Raw genomic sequence first — 23,725 nt, forward strand, 5'->3', positions numbered from 1 at the left:
ATGACTGCAAAATTTTAACTTGCTTTATTATTATTTTGATTTTCTTCTGTACACTAATAGTTTGCAGCAGATTGATTACAGTCTGCTTGACTGGAGTAGAGGAGAACATCTGGTGTACAAAGGACCCTGAAATTACCATATAGAATCACAGTGACTGAAGAGAAAAGTTGTTCTAGAATGGAATAAGAAGCAAAGAAAACAAACACTAATAGGAAATGGGTGAAAGTGTCAAAGAACTGGAGTATATTTTGATTTTTTTTTTTTAAATAAATCCAAAGTACATACACAACTTCCTCCTAGATTAGCAATCCAGTTTGTGTGGCTAATCCGCCTAATTGACCAGACTATCAAGAGTAACTGGTTTCGCATAATAATAAAACAGATTATTTAATAGCAACAAAGAAACAAAATTACAGAGTAAAACTAGATGCATCAGAAATACATCCTTAGAGAACTACTTTTTTTTTTTTTTTTTAATGGAGAAAGTTTTCTTTAGCAATATCTTATCAAGTGAATAATGGGAACCTTACATATACTCAAAACTTGGCTCTTGTGCTATGGATTATTGATTATACATTAAATAATCAACAAATCCTGATGTAAAACATAGTGTAAAACAAAACACGTAAAACAAACGAGTGTTTCAGTAAAATAATTCATATTCTCAGCAACCTTTCACTAAACCATAATTTTACCTTATGTAGTGATTTATGCAAATTCATTTTTCGTAATGCATTTTTTTAAAACCAACACATTTCAACAATAATTGTTTAACCAGAAAAAGGACAGACAAGTCAACTAACTAAGAAGAAAATACATCCTAAGGGGAATTAAAAACAAACTACTATGTTTGTTGCAGTCAGACAGTCACACATTAGTCAATGTAATCCAGAATACATTGCTGGTTTCGATGTTACAACAATATTAGTTTGTAAACATTTCTCTCTTGCTCATGGTCAGTGAATTCATAAGCTCAGTTTCAGCTACTGAGGCTTAAAGCTAAGTATCTAAAATTTCATGATTTACAATATCTGTGTTGTTTTACCCATTTCTTTAACTACTAGAATTTTTTTGTGGTAAAAATCAACATTCAGATGGCTTAAGAAAGGCAGTACATACGTGCTTTCAATTTAAGTAGATGGAACAGCTCATTTTAGCATTAAGAAGCAAATATAGATAAAACCTTGCCTTCTCCATCCAACTATTTACAGAGTTACATAGCATTCAACAAGACTGAGCATATAGAAATACTAGCATTTTTCCAAACTTGCTTAGAACTCCAGCTCTCAGACAACATCCTACATTTTCAGAACCTACTCTGAACTATTTCAGCTTTTAGTGGACTTGAATAAGAGCAGGCAAGAGCAACACTATTGTCCACATTGCTATGCCACCATACAACCTCCACTCTATTCCACTTCATGCGGCCAACTCAAAACCTCAGCAAGAATGTAAAATGTATCAGCTAAAGAAAGTTTATTACTCTGCTTTTAAAACCAAGCCAATCCGTTTGTTCCTATTATATAGTTCAAAACCAGAGATACAGACTTGTAACATAAGCTTTTCAGCACTGCCTAAAAGATGCCCTTCCTTTTATCTTTAAAAGAATATTCAGGACATAAAACAACTCTTACATACCCACTGGGACGAAAGTTAGAAATAAGAGGACCTAATTTCAGTTTCCCAACAAAACAGATGCACAGTAATATTTTATATTTTGAAGGGCATGTGACTACTTGCCAAGGACCTCTGACATACAAATTAAGTTTACAATTAGATAGTGACAAGATAAAACATAGTTTCTCTGAAAGTGTTAAGATTTACTTAAATTAAAATCTTAAAATAAATGTAGAAAGAGCTTAATAGGATCTTTCATTATAATATTACATCACCAGGGAACAGTGAATCGGCTGACAGATTTTATGCAACTTCAGCAAAGGCTACATGCTTGAAACAGGAAGAAATCAGTGTCTAATTCGATTGTTACTCTATGTGGCATTCATAATAATGAAGAAAGTGAAAAACACAGTCAGCCTAGTTCTCAAAAAACCTGACAAAGCTATATTTAAGTAACAAACCAAACGCCAAACAACAACAACAACAAATCCACAAAACAAACCCCACCCAAACACAACCCTAACACTGCAGTCTTTACCCTAGACCTCAAACCATAGGCTTTCCAACTTCTCTGTTTCATGGCACTTAGGACCTGTGTTTCTAAGACTTTTGAAGATCCTCTGCGACATAAACATGACTTTGCAGTACTCGTTACCCTTGGCTTAGATTTAGCTTTAATTAGGTCTCCTTCATACAGAAGTGCTTAGCCAAAGTTCTACTGTGCATTTTGTTTTACTGACTTCATAACAAGATGCCTGGATTGACCTCAGATCTTACTATCACATGAGGGGTTTGGAATTGGTTTAAGTATTTGGTTAAAGAAAAGTAATTTCAAAGACATTAGACATTTTTGGCAATGTTTCTGAAAGCTGCAGTTCAAAAGAAATTGTCAAGCACTTGGGAATTCATAGTTGATGACCTATGTCTCACACCTTCCCTATAAAAATATTGTGCTTAACACATGGAACAATCTCTGAATGTGGCAGTTTTTTCTAACCATGGAACAAACCAACAAATTTTAATTTAAAGTGTAAAAGGATTTTTAAAACTAACTGCAGAGATAAACTCAGAATCGTTAGTCTTGTAAATTTAAAAAAAGTTGCTTAAAATACATCTAAAGCAAATACTCCTGTGAATTCATCGTTTTCACTTGAGTTCTACTTTTCTGACTCCTCATTCCCACTCAGCCAGAAACAAAAAATATGACATTTAAAGAAAAACAAGCCATCTTCATCTGGTTCAACAACCACTTTGCATTTCAGCTTTCACAGCTATTAGCAAGACAATGAAAAACAAAAATCATAAAAATCACTGCCTTAATTCAGTTTACTTCTAAAAGCACATACACTTGCTTTTTTTGTTAATGAACTAGTTGTTACACCAACCTGCTCACTTTTTTTATTTGTAAATTCAGTGAAACTATCTTTGTATCTGTAAAGTAATTACACTGTGAAATTTGCACAAAAAATGAATGTGAAATTGTCTAGTTTTATGTGGCTGGAATTGGCTACTGGCACCTAAACCACTGTTTGGATTAACTTTTGAAAGCCTGGTAACTTAGGTGTGCATAAATGGATATCTACAGGGACTGTAAACTTACAGTTGCAGGATACATCAAAGAAAACATTGTCTTGTGAGCAGCATGCTGAGAAATACTTGAAATCTAAGCAAATCTCACCCAACTGCTTAAAAGATGATACTTTTAATGAATGAGGCATTCATTATTATACAAGTTTATTAAAAATATTATCAAATGTAATCTAGTTCCATGGTAAACATCTTCAGTAGAAATGTATAGGCTTATGTGAATTAATATAATATTCCTAAAACTATTTGCACAGAGAGAAAGTTACAGCAAATAAGAAAGTGAGTTCATGAAACTTATCCAACATTGAGATACCAGCCTCAGATCTATGAAGGTTACTTACAAAAATACCATTAATCTTTTTATAATATAATCATATTAATATTAAAATCATATCCAGATAACGTGTTCACATAAGGAGCAAATTAATACCTTCATGGACATAAAACCCTTGAGTCAGACTAAAATAAATTATTATCTACAGGTTAGGAAAGAAAGAAAAAAGGTTATGCTTGGTGAAACATGCATTGTAATATTGTTTTAGCACCTGTCTTGAACATCTTCTGAGTAGACTTGGAAGTTTAAGACATGTCAGTCATAAATTAAAGGAAAATGACACAATTGAGGAGAAAAAAAAAATCTGTCATATGTAATTGCAAGCATGAAATACTGGCTCTTCACAAATATTTGTAAGTTTTGTCTTTTATTTCAAAAGGGATAAGGTATTCCTACAGATTAGCTACTTTTCTTCCTCCCACCCCTGCCCCATACAAGACAGTACAATCCACTGCAAAATCCAACAGGCAGTCTAGCATTTTTCCTAAGGCACACAAGTTGCATCTTTACTAAACGCTAGTCTCACCTTTATACTGGAAGAAGATTAGTGATGTCCTGTCAGAATTTGCCCTCTCTTTAAATCTATAATTTTTAAAGAGAAGTCAGGTGTAGAACAACTTTTGCTTTTTTACCAGGCTACTTCAGGTATAACCTCTTACTCCATGTAAGATGAATAAAGAAAAAATTCTTGAGGAGGGAAGAGGGAGGAGGAACAGACATGGTAAGATCTTTTTGGTACAGAATTTTGATTTTATAAAAACAAATGAATAGACAGATAACTGATTTAGGTAGCCTTCTGAAGTGTCTGCAATGCAACTACTAGAGAAATGTAGTAACTTCTGATCACAGAACCAGAAGTTCAAACCGATTCATCTGTTTTCATTGTTAAAGCTAAGTGAAATTTGGAGATGTCTGCTTGGTTAAGGTAGATCAAAGATGATCCTGTCATAAATATAGGGTTATTAAACAAAAATATTTTAAAAATATAACCCTGTAGTGTCCATTGAAATAAGACACCCAAATAATAGCTCTGCAGTGTCAGTTTTTTAAGTCACAGTCTTCTGTCGAATGTTGTCTTCTGATACTTGCTTGTATTCTCATACTGGTTTTGATTTTCTTATTCTTGGTGATGCTCCACCTTCTAATTTTGCTGCTCCATTGACAAAGGTAGCTGTAATTTTAAATTAAAGTACAGTTAACAAACACAATTTTCCTTCACATGAAAACAATCAGAAACTGAACAGGAAATTCTTTTTTTTTTTTTTTTTTTTTTAAAAAAAAAGCATAAGCATTTGCTTCAGTTGAAATTAACTTAGAGTTAGGTACATAAAATGTTTAAGAACATTGACTGTACAAAGTTGATATAAACAGGAATCAGACAGAAGTTGATTCTAAGCCTAGTCTCCTAACTCCAGGAGTGACAGATGCTTCATGAGTAGTATTAAAAATAGGGCAGACTTTGTTATCTCAGCAGTTTATTAATGAATATGTCAGCACAGAAACTTGTTGGGCCCCATTGGTAAACTTTCTTCTGAGTGCCAGTTGACCATGCTTATATTCTGAATAATCACTAATTAAGTAAGTATTAATCAATGTCTCTTCTTCTGTGACATCTTAGTTTAACTGGGATCTTAGTTTAGTTGTTCTCCATTATTCCTTAAATAATTTTTACTGATTCCTTAGTATTTTTTTTCCTATTATACAGCATTCTTAGTATTACTCCCATAAGGCATGCACTATCCCAGACAGTCTGCCATTTCACACTTCCAGCTTTGTCTGTCATTAGCATAAGAAGCTCAGGCCACAGCATGAAGAGAAGCTGCAACAGGACAGATGGAACAAAGCAGTACATGAAGGATTTATGGTACACTTTTAGTCCTTCTTTTGCCAATTAAATCTGAACTTGATTATTTTGGCTATGTAACTCTCCACACCTAACCACCTCAAACATACATTCTTTTCCTATTCTATTGGGATCCTGTGAAAATCGTGCCTAACCACTGTACAGACATGTTAACTGCATATGAGTCTGAATTCTCATCTTAAGAGCTAGAGGACAAGAGGAGTCTATTTACCTTCAAGTAGACTAAAGAAAGGACTTAGGGCTCATGCCTGCAACTAAACTACTGGCTTCAGTGGAACCCAAGCTCTCAGAGTATTTCTACAAGTATGAATACTTTTGCCATTAGAAATAAGATAAACAGTGCACAACATCCTTCCACATATTCAGTCAGAGAGCTGTAATGCCTGTGCTATTTGTTTTGCTAAATTGAAGCAAACATGAAATCAAACTACAGAGCATCACTTCTGTTATTCCAAAGTATAATCATCTTGGGAACTTGAGAATTGCACTAATTTTATAAAACACAGAAAAAGCAATGAAGTTACTCATCTGGAAATGAGAGAAGGATCTGCAAGATTGGAGAAAGAAAAAAAGAAAAAAGCATCTGCAGCCTCATTCAGAGCGTAAAGGCTGCTCCAGAATGATAAAGAAAAACAATGTTATGAGCACTGTTATGGTATAGAATCTTCCAACTGGTTTCAGCTAATGCTGACTCAGGTAGTAAACTCTGAATGCAAAGAGCTTCAACCCCTCTTAGTAGAAACAAATACATGAAGATCAACTTCAGAAAGAGAGCCAGCCTGTGGTAAAATGCCCAAGAAACTGCATTTTTCAAAACTCTACCCAAATCTCAGAAGTGATTCCGATCCTTCATACAGAAGTCTATCCAGTGTTTCACGTATATGCTAACAAGAATACAAGATTTCACTATACCAAATCTTCGTAACTCCCATTTAACTAATTTAATTGATATAACATTGGAATTTGAAAATTATACAGTGTCATATAATTAAGAGCCTTTCTCCATTAGTTGTGCTTTGCCAGCTACTATGATGTTCCTTTTTGAGTTCTTTTCCAGTAGGTCTGATGTTTTTTACGTGATGTGCTTTTATATAGAGGAACAAAGAAACTTAATTTTAATGGTCTGAAACGTAATAGAAGCAGAATTTATAAAATACAGTAGAGATTTCAGATGATACTTCTTTTTCTGATGTTAAATCCAAAAAATTTTTAGCAGCATTGTAAAAAACTGATTTAAAATTGAAAGAAACCCCTGGAATTATTAAGCCCAGTTTCATAACATATTCCTTGTGTTTAGGTTAACATAGAGTTCAGTGAATAATCCTGAAGATTACCCAGGACTAACACTTAATACAGTTAGCACTCTGTGTGCTGTCCTGTTAGCAATATGGAATTAGAGAAGAACAAGCCTTAACATTTGAAGCAGCTATAATATTATCTATATTTTCTGCGTGTCAGAAGACAGATGTTTTTGCTCTTTTACAGAAAGATATAAGATGATACATCTGGTACAAAAACATTTGGCCTAGAAACAACTTAAAAAATTTTGTCACTGACCTCTGTTTAGATCCTTTTTTGTTCGTTTGTTCTTTGTGTTAGTTATTTTTTTCTTTGGAATCTGGTTCTTAACATGCTCTCTCCATTTCTTCAGCTGAAAATTTATAAATTTCCACATCATCCAGGCCTGTGTTAGACAAACAGCACCCAGGCAGCCAATCCTAATAAGATTTGAGATTTTGGAGACAGTTAGATAAAAGTTTCAGTTAACCATTAATAGACTGCAAATCTGTACCTATTTTATTTTTTTTTCTCCAAAAGTCTACTATTGAAACAATTAAAATCTTCATACCATGGCAAACCAGATGTATCAGAAGGCTTTACCCAAGACAAGGTGTGTCACACAAGTGAATGGAAATCGTATGTAAGAATATTGCTAGAAGCAATCGGGTTTATCAAGGAGTCATGACCATAGCTTTCAATGGCTGACAGGGAATTGTGTCATTGAGGCCCCTTCTGCCGAGCAATCTATGAATGAGAAATCATGTAGATTCAAAATCCCTCCCACACACTTGATTACGGGCATTAAGTTATAAGGGTGAATGTTAAAGTGACGAGCTTATGCTGAAAAAGTAATAACAACTTCAAAATTAACAAGCAAGAACAAAAGACATTAAAAAAAATATTTTAGAAAAGCATCAAACAGATAATTAATTAAAAAATTAGGGGTATTAATATCACCAAATGATACTATGTCCAGTACAGAAACGGGGGGGGGAGTTTAATGAGAGGATTATCAACAATTAATTAAAAAAATTTCATTTTTCTTTCTTCTTTTCTATTTCCCATAAATTCTGTTCTACCACTGTTGTGAAAAGACAATAGAAAAGAGAACAAAATTTCCCTTCCCTTAAATACTCAAGAGGAAAACACCACCCAGAGAAATTCCTCAAAATACATTATCATCCTGGGTTGTTTTATTAAAAGATATTTGGAAATGCCACATTATACAAACATGAATGTCTACTAGCCTTTTTATACCTCACTGGGAGTACATTGAAGTTTCCGTCTGCTATGGAAAAATCTGGATTCTCTACTCTTGCCAGACCAAATCCAAATGTGAGGACAGATAAAGTTAAGGTCAAAAGACGCACCATTACGAAAAGTAAAGCCCAAATGGTAAATCTGAAAACAAAAATAATGAAATTAATGTGCTTTCTCCTTTTAGTCCATTTCTTTGCAATGAAGTCAAACATACAAAGAACTTTCCATTAATATTCTCTCTGCAACAATAGGGAAATGTCCATGGAGGAGACCAATAATTACAGAAAAATTTGGTCATCTGCAAACATTCAGTCCTGCCTCATTACAGTCTTTTGACTAGAAAGTACAACGAAGTAAAAAGATGCATCTCAAGTTGGCATTCATGCTGTAAGCCATTTATAAGTAATGGTGATGCTATAAAGCCAGAGAGCTCATGCTAAAGGTATAATATACATTTATTAAACAGCTAGAAGATATATGTAATTTTTAACAGCCAGATGTTTATAGGATGAGAAGGTAATCAGATAGCTAATAAGTAAGAAATTACAATTATTTCACTATAAAGCTAACAGAGAAAGATGAAAATCTGCAGATTTGCAGCATCTGGAAGTTTTTGCTATAGAATATGGAAAAAAACCCCTAAAGTTTTATTAAGCTGACAATAATTGATTTAGAAAATTGGTCTTATTTCTGTTATTCCATAAAGATTTCTATAGGAAAAAAGACTTTGTATCATGTGACTGATGAACGGATTAAAAAAGACACTACCAATGTGAAAAAAGTATCTCAAAAATTTCCATTACAAAAAGAAAAAAAAAAAAAATCAGCTTGTTCAACTGATATCAAACTTAAAGAAAACATACTTCAAATCTTTCACAGTATAAGCAAGACTGCTTAAAGAGCACTCTTCACATCCTCCACCAAAAAAAGATTTTGAGAAAAGCTACAATGTCTGGATGTAGAACTGTAAGAAGAAACAAATTCTGAGCTAAGAAAAATACCTAGTATTTGTCATTGTGTTGTTTCTACAGTCTACATTAAAAGTGTTACATGTTGTAATAGAAATAACATGCCCCAAGTACTTCTGCAATTCATCAGCTATGAAAACCAATTTCCATTCCAGTTATTTAAACTGTGGTAATATTGCACATGACATAACTGATTTCCAGCCAAAGACAGACAGATATTTAACTGACCATTAGATTCTTCATAAGACAGGAAAATATGTTGTCCTGATCAGTATATTTAGCCTTCGTGCTTTTGGACGGCATATAATGAAAAGCAGATAAACTCATAGCTCCAAAATTCTCACAATTAAATATGACACACAAATGAAAGATGAGCTAACTTTCTCCCGCTTCCCTATTTGCATCAGTAAACATAGATCTTTTTGCAAAGGACATTCGGCATACCTATTTAAAATGTTAGCTTTAAGGAGCAACACAAATGAATCTTCTGAAAAGACCAGAAAGAGCAGCAGCATTACAGTGCCTCAAGGGAGACTGCCTATATAAAGGGATTGCATGAAAGAAAGCAAGGCGTTCATGATAATCTCTTCCAGCTGGGCAGTCACTCAGAAAAGGAAGAAAGAATAAGAGACAAGAACACATAAATGGGACAAGGCTGCTTTATTCAAACTGGAACCTCCAAAAGTCTTTGCATTCAAATGGTGAAATGAATCCTAGCATGCCACACAGTTAAATATCCCAGTTCCTCATCTCCTTCCATTCTGAAATGCATTACTTTTATACCCATTAATTCTCAGAATAGTTGAGAATCTTACTCAAGAGATGTCTTCAATTATACATCTCATCAACTACACGTTTTGAGACACTGCCTTCTCTGTTGTATAGTTACTTTCCTTTCTCACCTTACCAAAAGGAGAGAGACCTGCATGAACTTACAGGGAATGCTGCTGTTGTTACTTCTTCAATTAACTGTTTTTAAAAGCAAGTGTCCCTACATACAAACATTTATGAACATTTAAGCAAACAGGCAACTTATAGAATCAGAAGCCAATACATAGATACCCAAGATGGGACTTTAGCAAAACCTTATGATGATGATCATGAAGTGGTGTATTTGCTGCCTTGATTCTATGTAATGAGAACGACTTGATTATGAATTCAAAGCAGGTAATAGTGGACATTGAACAAATAGTGTTTGCTACCCGAGTACCTTTACATACATGCAAATCCATTTATATGCAACTAGTAAGCAAAGTTCTGAATTTTAATTAATACATGCAAGGTTTACCCTTTTTGCTTGTTTTCATCACTGAAGTAGAAAAGACGTGAGGCATGAAAAATGAGTTCCACTAAATAGTGAGGTACCATCAGAATTAGCCCCAAATGCTGCAAACTGTAAAACAGAAAAGTTAGAAATTTTAATGACATTATAAAGAAAACAGATCTATCTATTCAAAATGGACATGCAAATACTTACTTCAATATATAGGCACCAGAGATATGAGCAATGTAAAGGCAAATATAACATAGCTGCCTTGGAATATCTTCCTAAAATTAGAGAAATTATAATAAATGCTGTTACAGTTTAACTATAAAAAAACCAAACATATCATTCATTAGGTTTAATTATTTTTCACACTACTGTATAAATTTCTGGAAATACTATCTGAATCAAAAACTACAGACCACGTAGACTAAATTAGATAAGAAATGCAAGCAATTAAAAATATTAATAACTGAATATAAAAATATTAATATGTAGATATTTATACAGTTAATATAAACAAAAAATTTAATACAAATAATTGGAAAGCACAGATATTTAATTAACTGCACTGACAACTGCTCCCCATACCTTTCGGATCTTTTGGAAGTATAGTTCTGGCAGTGCATGAAGCCAATAGGCTATCTGGCAAATATAGAAGAATTTTACCTGAAAACTAAACAATAATTCAGTTAAGAAAACACAGGATGATGCGTTTTCAAGTTTTCAACATGAGATACAAGCTTTTATTTCATTATCTTAAATTAATTCATTCTGATTTATTACAGTTTATGATTCCTAAATCACAGGAACCACAAATACAAAACAACTCTGTGGTGACAGTTTTTTGAATTAGCATCCATAACCTTCTTGATAGGAAGTTCTGAATCACCTTTAAAGTCAGTAGGAAAGAAAAAAACACCAAAAAACCTAACAAGGAAACATTTTATTCTGTGAGCCGTAGAACTCCCTTCCTAAAAATTGTGTATTATCCCCCTTCCCTCTATCACAGTCGCCTGAGAAAAATGGTGGGGGACCAGACAAACAACACAACTTTGTAAGTCATCTTCATTAAAAAAAAAAAAAAAAAAAAAAAATCAAGCTATAAATCCCCTCTAATTTGAAAATTCAGTCTCTGACAAACATGTTTCTTTGGTGTGAAACAGTTCAGCAGTCCTATTATATATCCCATCTTGCAAACACTTCCACTTTAACCCAGCTACCATGGTTAAATTAAAGAAAGGTAAGAACACATGTTAAGTATCTCTCAGATAGATATTCAATCAATCAAAACCTAGCTTTGGATAAAACAGCTGACAGTTTTCAAACAGAAGAAAGTATTTTCATCTAGTTGTCGTTCTTGTAAGGTATCAATGTCACTCCCTTATTAGTGGTTCCCTAAAATTTGGGTGGTTAAATATTCAGTGATTAGAAGTACCAGATTTTTTTCACATTGAAAATAGAACACTTACAGCATACGAGAATGGGGATAGTCTTTCCAGAGTGAGATTGGGTTCATCACAAATTCTTCCTAAAGAAAAAGGTGATTGATTTAAGGACCTTCTTAATACTTTAAGACTATTTTTTAAATAAGAACAGCAAATAGAGTGACTTACTGCATTCAAAATACTTGCTCCCCATATAAATGAAAACAAGTAGAAAAATGCTAGCTGTCCCGATTCATTGAATTTGCTGTGCTTTGTTTTTGACAAATGCAGACGTCTATTAATTTTCTAGAAACAAAAAGCAGATTAATAAATGTAGTTTCTAAAACAAGAAAGCTATTTGGGAGTTGGCTGCTGAATTCTTTTTTTCTTCCCAAATCTCCCATTCCTCAGCCAAAATACATAACTCCCACCATTTAAGACCTCGATCAGCACTTTGTATGACAATTAGCTTCAGTAAGAGTTGCCACTATGGTAAAGTTCACAGGGACAATATTCAGATAATGCATTCAGACAATTTTTTTCCCCCCCATAATCAGAGTCATATTGCTAAATTTTTCAAATCTCTTTACACACTTAAAACCATTTGAGCTTCTGTGGCTCAGATGACCTATTTGTGAAAGCATTCTAAGACCATTCAGTAATAGATGGTCTTCACAATATCTTTAACAAATTAATTTTACTTTGCACCTGAATTGGTGTAAAATTTGAGCTCCCTCTTTGAGGCAAAGCTCAGCTGACAAACAGAAATCCACCACTGCAGTAATTTTCATTTCTGATCTGAATGTATCTTATGAATCTAATGCAACAGACCTCATTCACAGATATTTTGAGTAGGGCATGAATATTTAATGTCTGTTTTTACAGAAAAATATAAATTATATTGATTGAAAGAAAGATTCAGTGGTTTATACCATTAATAAATTGAGGAAATATCACTATAAAAATATCATAGAATCATTTAGGTTGGAAAAGACCAATGAGTCCAACCCTTAAACTAACACTTCTGAGTCCACCACTAAACCAAGGTCTATTTGCATTTTTGTCAAAGAACAAGAGGATCGATCATAACAGGGCTTTTAAATACTAAACCATTCCTTGTACCACAGCTTATACTTCACCTGAAGAAAAACTCTCAGCAACTGATGTCTAAAAGTAACATGTTTACAAAAGTAAATTAAATCCCAGTAATAAACTTACATCTAATACGTACTCCTGGATTACAGCATGCAGATTAATAGCTACAAGCATGTAGAAGAAGACTGTGGCAATGTCTTTTGGACCATAGTCATAAAAATGAAATTGCTCACCGTTGTCACCTAAAAAAAAAAAGTGTGTATTTTTACATTCTTATGAAGGAGCACTCTGTGCAACTGAAGAAGGGCCGCAGTGACCACTGTTCTTGGAAGTTATGTTGATACAGGATACTGCTTATAAGTGCTACATTGTTGAAAATTACTTTTTATGCCCGATTAGATAACTTGGAACTTCTTTTCCTTCAATACAATGATATAGTTATAAGCCTAGAACCAGCTATTGAGAGCAGTATACACTGAGCTGTATCTCCCATCAATTTCTTTCATCTCAGCCACCAAAAAAGGGGAAAAAAAAAAAAAAAGAAAGAAAAAAAAAAGAACCACACACCAACACCCTATCCTCTATACTTTGTTACGAGATCAAATGAGACTGCATCTTAAGAAGCATGACTATATACACTGGAAACCCTAGTAGTTCAACACATTGCTAAGTAACAACTTCCCCAGAATTAGTAATATGTTCCTATAAATCAAAAACAAAATTGCCAAAAAAAAAGAATATACACACTGTTACAGAAATACTTCAAATGTTTGTATTTACCATGTTTAAGTATGGGAGAAGTTAAAAATGAAATTCAATTAAAAAAAGCATGTATCAGGAGCAGTAGACCTAAGGAAGCCTGATTTTGTAGGGGTGTCTCCTTTGGCCCACAGACACCCACTATAACAACCTCACTTTTCTTTATGCATCTGAGACACTGCAATGGAAAAGAAAGAACTTGTACTACAACTAATCAAGAGCCACACTCATCCTGATTTACAGGCTAACATGTCTAACACTTACATTCTTCTGTTTTCACTTAAGAGAGGCCATTAATTTGGATGTCCCTTATCTATACAGTCACCACTTTTCATAAACATCAAGGAATTTTGTTCTCTTTACGACTTCTACCCTGTGTCAAACTCTGTTTATGTTGTCCAAATGCAAAACAGCAGAAATACTGACATCAAACAACTTTTTTTTTTTTCCCCCTAAAGGAAGCTAGGCGAGGTGTCAAGGAAGCAATTACTGCTTCCTGTAAGATGAATGGTACATTAAGGTCCTAATGCACAGGACATCCATATAACTCTAGTGTCAGATGTCCTATTTCTATGTTTGAAAACAGCTTGTGATATAATCACTGAACAAGTAATTGCGTAACAAATGCTATTTCTGCTGGTCCCTGGCACTGTTTTCAGAAGGGACCTTCACTAGTAATATATTCACATATTTTCAGAAAGCCAGAGCTGACACCTCAAAATTGCTTGTGCGGAACTCACACTCACTTCCTACTAAAACACAAGGAAGCTATACCTTGTTCATTCCATTACATGTATGTATATATACATAGACACACAAACACATGCACGCACCAAACAATATGAAGAAGCAACATCACAGGCATCTTGGTAACCAACGTGGATTTTACTTTTGTCTCCGCTGTAGGAGATTTTTACTTGATGCTGCTCAAATATCAGTAAACCAGAAGTCCACTGACTGTGTCCACCTCAGGTGTTCGGCATTAAACACCTCATGAAACATTTGCAAAAAATTATATATATTCATTACTGCAAGCAAAGTTGATCAATGCACTATTTTGAACATATTCAATGCAGTCCGAGTGCTACGTTCTTTGGAATAGTTGCAGCACAGAGGTCTCAAATTTGGAAGTTAAGATTAGAACAGAAGTCACAGATTTAGCTAATTTCTCTGGACCTTAGTTCCCCATCTGTAATACTTCTACCACAGTACCTATTTTTTCCAAGACATTGTGTAGATTAGTTCCTGAAAAGAAACGAAAATTACCGATACTATTAAGAAAAATTAAGTTATCAAATAAGGAAGTTCCACTAGCTGCTTACCACTCTTGTCTCTTGTATGTAGTACAGCAGGTACAAAAGATTAAAAAAAAGAAATATTTTGTGAGGAAAAAAAAGAACCAGTACTTTCTCCCCTTGTTATTTAAAAGCATGATTGAATCGGCAGCATCAGTTAATTGAGAATAATAATGTGATATTTTTGAAATAAACACCACAAAATCCATTACTAATGACATAAGAAATCATGAATAAGCAACAGGTATGTAGAAGATTACCAAAATATTCTGTTACTTGATAACTCCTGTTGATTGTATCAAAAACTGAAAAGAATACATGCTTTTCACATTAAAATGCAAGTTAGTAGAAGAGTTAACTATGGGAAAAATAGTGCCGTATTATTCACAAGCAACAGAGATAACACTAGAATGTTTCAGTGAATATACTATTAGTAAACCCAAAAGCAGACAGACACATATGAGAGTTCTACTATATGATAAAAGTGAAGTGAATCAAAGGCTTGAGGGGAAAAAAAAAAAAGAGTAATTTTTAATAGTTGAGCTCTTGCATTACAAGAAAAAAAAATAGATTAGATTTAATCTCACCAGTGCTATAGGTGACATTGTACTGCACAGCAATAAAGATGATGGCGTACTTGGCTGAGACCTGGAATTCAAAAAGAAACAAGGAAAAAGTATCCGATTTTTCAAACAAGCTAGACAATAAACACCCAAAACTAGAAGATTACGCCATCAACAAACGTTCTCCCACACATGATTTAAATCAAAGAGGTCCCAAAAGTGTTATTTATCTCCCACAAATGTGGAAGCTCACCTTGTTGCAAATCCTTTAACATTTGCTGCATAGGGTCAGGACTTGAATTATGTCCTTTTAGCTAAGGATCAAATTAGTCACTGTTCTACTAAATAATATTTTGAAGTGTTTAGAAGTGTAAATGGCTTTCATTTATTTCAAAAGTTAAAAGACTCGCTAAATTAAATCAGATGGAAAGTTTCACCTAACTTTGCAAGATATTAAGAAGAGCCATGTTATGGCTAAGTGTCCATATAAGCAAATAAAGTATTCAAAACATCATAGTAGGATTATAAAATTCATCAATTTCTTGTGTGATAAATCAAGCATTTTCTACAAACTACAGTACAAAGTAACCAATGGTATACTTTTACGTTACTTTTTCTCAGGTGGAAAAACTAGGTTTGCTTTTTTTAAAAAACAAAACAAACCAACACAACACTTTCGGCCATCCCTACCTCTACAAAATATCTTCCCATTCCCATGCTGCAGTATATTTAGCCCTTAGCTGTAACAATGGAACTGTTTATAATGTGGATTACTGTATGACCCTCCAACCAAGTGATGAGGTAAATATGTTTGCTTAGTTTAGTTGAAAACACTTCATTATCTGGCTTGCACACCTTCATACACAAACAGTTGTGGTGATATAACTGAAAAAGTGGTAAGCTATAACACAGGGATATAAGTGGAAGGGAAGAAAAAGAAAAAATATAAACCCAAAACCCTGGTTCCTTTGCTGAAAAAAAAAAAAGCAATATGGAATTACATCCTACACTGCCAATAGCAAATACATTTATTATGTTTGCAAGCACTCAGTTATCTAGTTCATAAATCAAGAAGTACAACAGGCACAATCTGAAAATTGATGTAAAAGAAATACATTCTTGTATCTTTTACACTTCCTTTTAAGCTGATCTTCATAGATACGACTTAAACCAAAGAAATAAAAACTAAAAAAGAAAGCTATTTTCCTTAGATGTTGCACCATCTAATTTCTGAAAGTGAAACTAAGAACGTTCAGAACTACATAAAACAAGCATTTATCCAGCTACAAAGTAAGCAAGAGGCACAGCAATGCAAAGATCCTCTGTAGCAAAAAAAAAAAAAAAAAAAAAAAAGGCGGCAATTGCTTCAGTACACTGGGAGCGCACCTGTGAAATTAAGCAGTAGAGTAGTCATAATACTGAAGAGTGCTTTTAAGAGGACGTCTCATTAAGGAAAACAAAAGTACCATTTTTTCTGGCATATAAAATTGACTTTCAGACACTGCAGTTCTATGAACAATTCAACCTTTTGCAAGGCAGCACTACCATCAAAAGGAGCAGTCCTGCCTTTCTGTTTACTATCAGTTGCTTCTTGTCTCTGTCCCACACTTGTGACACCAAAAGTACTGGTGTGGTGAATTGGACAGAAAAATTATGCAAGTTAAAACTGACCCAGCAAAATAGGAGGGAGGAGAAAACTCTATTAACCTTAACACAGATGAATTTCCTAATATGCTGCCCTGCTCAGCTACAGAAGTTCTTTTGTGTGCTTGATGGGGAGAATAAACAGCCAGAACATCAATACCAACTTAAAATGTTCATGGAATGAGAGTGTGAAAAATTCATTGCTCCTGGAAAGACACTGAAAATATAGATAGTTACATAGGCGTTGATGTCATCAGCACCTAACTAAAACATGCTTGCTTTCAGTAAGTCAATGCTCAGGACCCACAGCAACAGTCTCCCTTGTCGAAGGGCATTCAGGCCACACCATGTAACTTCAAGCAGACCCCTTCATTAAGGAACTTCCCTGAGAGTAAGCTTTTTTTTTTTATGCTCTTTGAGAGAAGAGGGTGGTAAGCAAGTTAGCTTTTCTGTTTGTCCATGAAGCATACAACACAATACTACAAGCGTTTCACTCCGCTGGAAGTATGGGAGCCCATTAAGTGGTATTCTGTGGTAAGATAGCCACAGATACAAAGATGGTATAAATTGTTCTAGGAGGAAAGAAATCATATGAAACTCTGAGATTATACTAGAAGCTTGAGAAGAACCTTAAATACTAAAAGAAAGGTTTCTCTGGATGACATGGGCCACTCTGTTGTCAAGAAAATGAGTAGGGCTAGGCACATAAAGGACTATAAATATTCTTGGAAAAGGACAAGAAAGAAAACAACAGTTAACACACTAAAATTTAACTTCCACTTTTCATTATGTTATAATCAGAGTGAATCTCCCTGCACACCTCATAATAATCAGCACAGTTAAGGCACAGGAAAGTACAATTAGGGTGGATAGACAACCTTAAGCGTAATAATGCCCCTTAAAGAAATTCTTATAATTGAATTTGTGACATTCCAATGCTGATTTCTAATTTTAACATATGTATCGGGTTTTGGATCATCTCATGGATATGGGCAATTGAACGTCACCTAGAAAAGAAACGCCTGTATTTACTATAGTACTATGTAAGCCCAAGCAAATCATTCAACAGGTAGTCAACTGTGAAAAGTTTCATTTACACATTGTTTAGCTTACTAGTGTATAACCTATGGATTATGGATATGTATAACCTACACATTTGGAAATCTGTCATTGACAGATGCATCTGAAATCACAGGAAGCATAAAATGCTGTGAAAAGAACAGATATTAAAAAAAAAAAAAGAGTTGCCCTTCAGTGCTTCAAACTTAAAACCTAAAAATAATTCCACTTTAATACGGAGAGAAAATCAAGACCGAAAGAAAACAGATATAACAGCCGTGTAGGCAAGTTCAGTAACACTTACGAAGTAAGTGAATCATGATAAATGTCACCAAAATTTACTGGAAAAACATCAGTAGTTTTGTTTGTTTGGCAGACTGGATTACTCATTATAAAGATGGTATAAAACCTAGACAGCAAACAACAGAAATATAGATTTCATTCAAACACCTTCGGTATGTCTTTCTGCGGTGAAAGAGGCAGAGGAGTAATACAGAGGTCTAACCTGTAACATAGCACACTGTTCCTCTGCATAATAAATGAAAGGCATCTCAATCAAAAAAGTAATTTTTGCATCAAAAAGGAGATGCAGATGTTTAAATTCCACAATAAGAAGTATAATAGTATATATTCAAACAAGCCCAATAAAAACATATCACAAGCGACACTAGAGTCCAGTCTGCATTTGAACTTTTAGAATTCTGCTGACTAGAAATGACATAATTTGCTAATTATCTTGAGTGTAAATAATATTGACTCATTCTTTTTCCTCTGAAAGAAATCACCTTCATCAAAACAATAATGCTCATCCCAGGGGAGCTGCACAGTCCCTTCCAATACCTGTAGAGTTACAGAAATACAATTTCCATGGTGTATACAAAGCCTGAGTTAAGACAAATGGAATTCAGAGATGGAACTCCAGAAAACATACTTGTTTTTAACAGCAAAAAGACACAGAGCAGTATCTTTTTAAAGGACCACTTATAAAGATAGATAAAAAGTTCCATTTGGGAACTCAAATGGGATGTACTTTATCCCAGGTGCAGACATTTATTTACTTTCTTAAAGCTTTTATCACCTGAGTTGTCAAACTCTAAGCTTTTTTTCTTTTTTGATCCCAAAATTGAGTTCTGCATTTAATATATTACTTTTGACATACTCCTCCATAGATGACACAACTTATTATACTTCAATACTGGTATTTAGAAATAAATTATCTGACCATCACAACTGCTTTCTCTATTTCTGTCCAGTATCCTTAATGTTTTCAGAAGGGGGTCATTAAAAAAAAAAGACAGAACATCTAAATGTAAGTATTTTATCTCAGAATTTAACAGTACTTTTAATTGAAAATGATCTGATTTTTAATCTTATCCAATTGATGGGAAATGTTGAAATATTTCAGTAAAATATTTAAGTTGTAATAACAACAATATTTCAGTAAAGTATTTAAGTTTTGTATCCAGAATTTAAACTCTATTTAACAAGCTTATCCCATACTCAACACCAACGTAAAACATTCCTGTAGCAACACATACACACACAAGGCTTTTGTTCCAAAAGTGTGGAAAAAGATGCCTAAGAGAGATGCCTAATCCATCACCCCAGAAACTAATAAGCAGCTTGCACATGGAAATAAACTTTATAATAACTTTCAACTACAAAGTCAGAGAGGAGTTCAGAAGTTAGGCTGAGACTGTTTAATTCCACATTTTTCTTCAGATTATCCATTGCTAGGGAGCTGAGCCAACGAACAGCAATAGACTGAGCAGGGGTGCAAAAGGGTGACTAGCAGTTTTTAACTACCATCTGGTTAAGCGTGCTCAAAACAACAGAGACCGTCTGAAACCATCTTTGTAACAGTGTTCCTAATGCTTTACCATGTGGGCTTTTGAACGGGGCGGGGAGGGGAGGAAAGAAAAAAGTAGACACAACAAAAAGACATAAAACGACTCTGCTTTAAGTAAGGGGGCTTAAGGAGCTTCATAACTCAGGATACTGGAACTGAGTAAAAGGGTACTAGGTATGAAACATATGCAGAAATGAAGGAAAAGGGACGAGAAAAGAAAAGAGCAACAATCTGACAGAAGAGGATAAGAGGGGGGATTACATAGTGAGGAGTGGGAACTGGCAAAGGCAGGGTAGTAAGGGGAGGCACTAGGGGACTATGTGAGCTGGGGCAGGACAGAGAGAGACAAGTGACACTTGCTGCACTCAGAAGACAGCCAAGACATGGAGAGGAGGGTGCCCGAGCAGGGTGTCACAGAGCCAGACCTCGGGGTTGAAAAGAAACAGGGACATGACCCTGCAGGGAAGAAGGAAAAAGGCAGACAGAGGGGGTGGGGCAGAGCCGCTTGACAGCCAGGCTGAAGCGAACGGGAGGGATGTACTGGGGAAGCTCCAGAGCGGGAAGCCAAGGGCGCCGCGGCTGCCCCACAGCAGGACCAGGCGCTGCTCGACTCGGCAGCCACCGGCCCCCTCACCCCGCCCAGTACCTCAAACATGAGCCCCAGCAGGAAGCTCATCACCAGGCAGGATGCGGTATCCGCATGGTTCTGAATGACGAACTCATGGCTGAGCACCACCAGCCTCTTGTTTTTCCTGCGGAGCCCCATGACGCTGACAGCTCCCAGGCCTGGGCAGGCCCGCCGAGAGGAGCGGCACCACTCCTCAACAGCCGTCACCTCACGCACGGTAAACACCGCCGGCCCGAAAGGCTCCTCCCTCTTCCGAATTCCGGCCAATCAAACTTAAGAGTGCCTATGATTGGCAGTCCTGGCAACTAATCATTAGGCGGTCTAGAAGAACTGTTTCTAAGGAGGTGGTTGGGCACTTGCGGCGGGAGACGGGGTCCGATATGAATGACACGGGCCCCGGCCAACCCCATATGCGGGTGGGTGGGGCTTGCTCGGAAGGCCACCGCGGACCTGAGCGGGGCGGGGCTTGGTTCGTGCCGGACGCTGAGAGGGCTCCCGCCGGCGGAGGCTCCGTGGAGGGGGTGTCCTTGGTTCGGGTCGATGCGGTTTGGTTTCTGTGGAGGCTGTGCTCGCTGCAGCTCCAGTGGCGGCCAGGTAGCTCCGTTCCCTTAAAGCCTGCGAGGCACCTTGGCCAGTTCGTTCTCCTCACGAGTCCCAGGATTGCGACCCGCCTAAGTGGCGGGAAGCGGCTCCTCATCATTCCCCTCTAGAGCTGAGCCATGCTCCCTCACCTGCGGCTAGATAAAAGGGGCGAAGGTGTTGAGAAAAAAGGAGAGAAAGGGGATTCAGAGTGCTTTAAAGTCTTAAGAAGGGGGGCATTTGGCTAATTAGCTGGAATTCAGGGAGGAAACCATACCAATTTATCAAAAAAGGTCAGTGAAGGAAAGGGTCAAGGCCAAAGGGTGGCACGGCATCCCAGAGAACAGGCTTGAAAGAGAAAATAAAAATTGGGTCCCATCTGGCAACGGAGTGTCATCCCTCCTGTACTGAAGGTGGCCTCAGCTGAGTCCTGAGCATCCGCCTGGATCCAGTTGCCAAATATGATCAAAAATTAAATTCAGCTGTAAAGTAGTTTTTCTACCTGTTGATTATTAAATATTTAATGCTCACTGAAACTATTTTTCAGTATGCCTGAATTTGCTTTCTGTTAAACGTTCTGCTTAGTTGTTGAGGTTGGCTATACTCGTATGTCTTTTCACACCCCAATTTTGAGTTTCAGGCTAATATATTCAGAAAATGGATTTAACATTTGAGATTGGGAATTGCTACAGAGCACAGGTACTATTTGGTACATTCATTTGAGAAGCAACTGCCGTGCACGTTCTTTTTCTCAGCTAAAAAGAGGAATTAAAATACTTGTAGTAAGTTGTTTACAAATCATAGCTGATTTTTTTTATGAAAAAGAAACAATAAAATTGAAATAATTTCATAATTGTTTAGCATAATTGCTGCTTCTCTTTTTTTTTTTTTTTTAAAGCTACGAAAATAATAGTGACTGAGGATTAATTGTGATTCAAAACAGTTTTGTTTCTTCCTGGAGCGCATTAGAGAAAGGGACAAATAATGCTACATAGGAACAGGAAACAAGAAACAGGAACTTGGAACATAGTTTTGTAACTCAGAATATATTAATCTGATACAATTTATACCATTCTTATTGTACCACATCAGAGTAAGCAAGCTAGTTTAGATTTTTATTGGCTGGGAATATGTTTGTCCAGAAGATCCCTAGTGCAGGTCTTTAACAATTGTTCTATATTTGTATACCTTCCACATCTGTAGCTTTGTAGATAATTTTACTTTCAGTGTAAATTTCAACTCTTATACTTGCTAAAGTTCCAAACAAGTAACATTGAGTTTTTATTTTTAAACAAAATTAAAGCAATTTAGTAGCAGGTAATGTCTGTGATTTATTTGCTTACATAAATGCATGCTTTCTTGAGGACAAGGTAACATTTAATACATTACTCAAATTTAAGATTAATAATTAATCTAGTAATTACTCTGTCTTAGAAAAATGAATCTTGAGGCAGATTTGCTAGCTGTAAGACTTGAAGATTGAGACCATGAGATACCGGACAATCAAGTATGATAATTTATAGTAATATTAAACTAGTGTTCAAGCGCATGCTTCAAGAGATATCCAGTGACTTCTGCTCTTCTATATATACTAGCTTAAATTTTTAGTATAGACATGTCCTGTATGCTGGAGAGTAGATCACAGATGTCTAAATTGATTGTTTCAATTAACAAAAGGCTTGAGCCTGTTTTTACAGTAAAACGTGTGTAGGAGGCAAGGGGAAAAAAAAAAAAGGTGTGATGTTGCAGACCACAGTTTTACTCTTTAGAAACCTGTGGTCAGGTTCTGGTTTTCTTCCTCTGGCAGTTGATGACAGCATCACATTAAGGTAGTGAAGTGTCCCCTTTTACTTACCATGTATATGGTACAATTTTTCGATAAATCTCTAGTGTGCTGAACTCTGTCTCTGGAAAGTAAGTAAACTCTATTTCTTAAAGCAGTGGACATGTGAAAGCCCATACTTCTGTTACTTATTTTTCTTATGTATCTCTTCAGAATTTAGAATATCTAATGTTTGGAAACTGAGATAACTGGATGGACCTACATAAGGTCAACCCACTTATTTTTCTGGCCACCTACTTTCCTTCCTTGTCTATAATTCTGTGTCTTTGTTATTTAAGCTTTAAGTCCCAAGTTTAAAGACCCAAAGGGTTTTTTTTATCTCTTTGATCCCACAGTTTATGTGTTATATATGGGCCCTGTGTAGTTTCCATTGTCCTGTCCTTTAAGCAAACAAACTTAGCAAACATAGCTATTCTTACTTTCATAGTTGCTTTTTCTAGTAAAGAAGTAAACAAAACAAAGAACCATAACCTCCAGTTAAGAAAATATTTCCAATTTTCTGTTGCTTTGTCATTTTATGTATTTAGTCAAAGAATTAAAGAGAAAATTAGAAAGTTATGTCCCACCAGCCACCTAGGTTAAAAACAACTGCATTGGATTTATTACTTAGTCTGCTATTAAGTTTTGTTGATTCTTCTTCTATATAGAAAGGAAAATGAAATTCATGTCTTTTGCAGAGTTGTAGAAATCAACCAGAGATCTGCTTGACCATACAGAGGTAGCTAAGAATGACTCCTTTATTTTATGCTTCAATAAAACAAGATGACCTAATTCAGAATTTGAGTAAATGCAGAGAAGAAAAAAGATCC

The 23,725-nt window shown here is 35.4% G+C and overlaps 1 protein-coding gene across 1 annotated transcript; it reads right to left on the minus strand.

The window, feature by feature from the left end:
- Positions 1-220: 220 nt before the first annotated feature.
- LOC141951540 (translocating chain-associated membrane protein 1-like 1) lies at positions 221-20,715 on the minus strand. Its single transcript, XM_074887942.1, has 11 exons — positions 20,513-20,715; positions 15,339-15,399; positions 12,821-12,939; positions 11,792-11,908; positions 11,648-11,706; positions 10,767-10,851; positions 10,389-10,459; positions 10,200-10,304; positions 7,941-8,084; positions 6,960-7,120; positions 221-4,709 (listed from the first exon to the last, which is right to left on the minus strand). The coding sequence occupies exons 1-11, from the start codon at positions 20,630-20,632 to the stop codon at positions 4,636-4,638; spliced, it is 1,116 nt and encodes a 371-aa protein (XP_074744043.1). The 5' UTR covers positions 20,633-20,715; the 3' UTR covers positions 221-4,635.
- Between the last annotated feature and the right edge of the window lie 3,010 nt (positions 20,716-23,725).

Source organism: Strix uralensis, chromosome 18, assembly GCF_047716275.1.
Source record: "Strix uralensis isolate ZFMK-TIS-50842 chromosome 18, bStrUra1, whole genome shotgun sequence".
Lineage (NCBI taxonomy): Eukaryota > Metazoa > Chordata > Aves > Strigiformes > Strigidae > Strix > Strix uralensis.

Excerpts from the sequence above, each read along its gene's own strand:
- LOC141951540 (XM_074887942.1), bottom strand. The coding sequence starts at position 20,632 with ATGGGGCTCCGCAGGAAAAACAAGAGGCTGGTGGTGCTCAGCCATGAG. Across the intron at positions 10,305-10,388 it reads TCTGGTGCCTATATATTGAA|TTTGCAGCATTTGGGGCTAA; the intron begins GTAAGTATTTGC and ends TCTGTTTTACAG. Across the intron at positions 8,085-10,199 it reads GATGAAAACAAGCAAAAAGG|ATTTACCATTTGGGCTTTAC; the intron begins GTAAACCTTGCA and ends TTTTGTTTTCAG.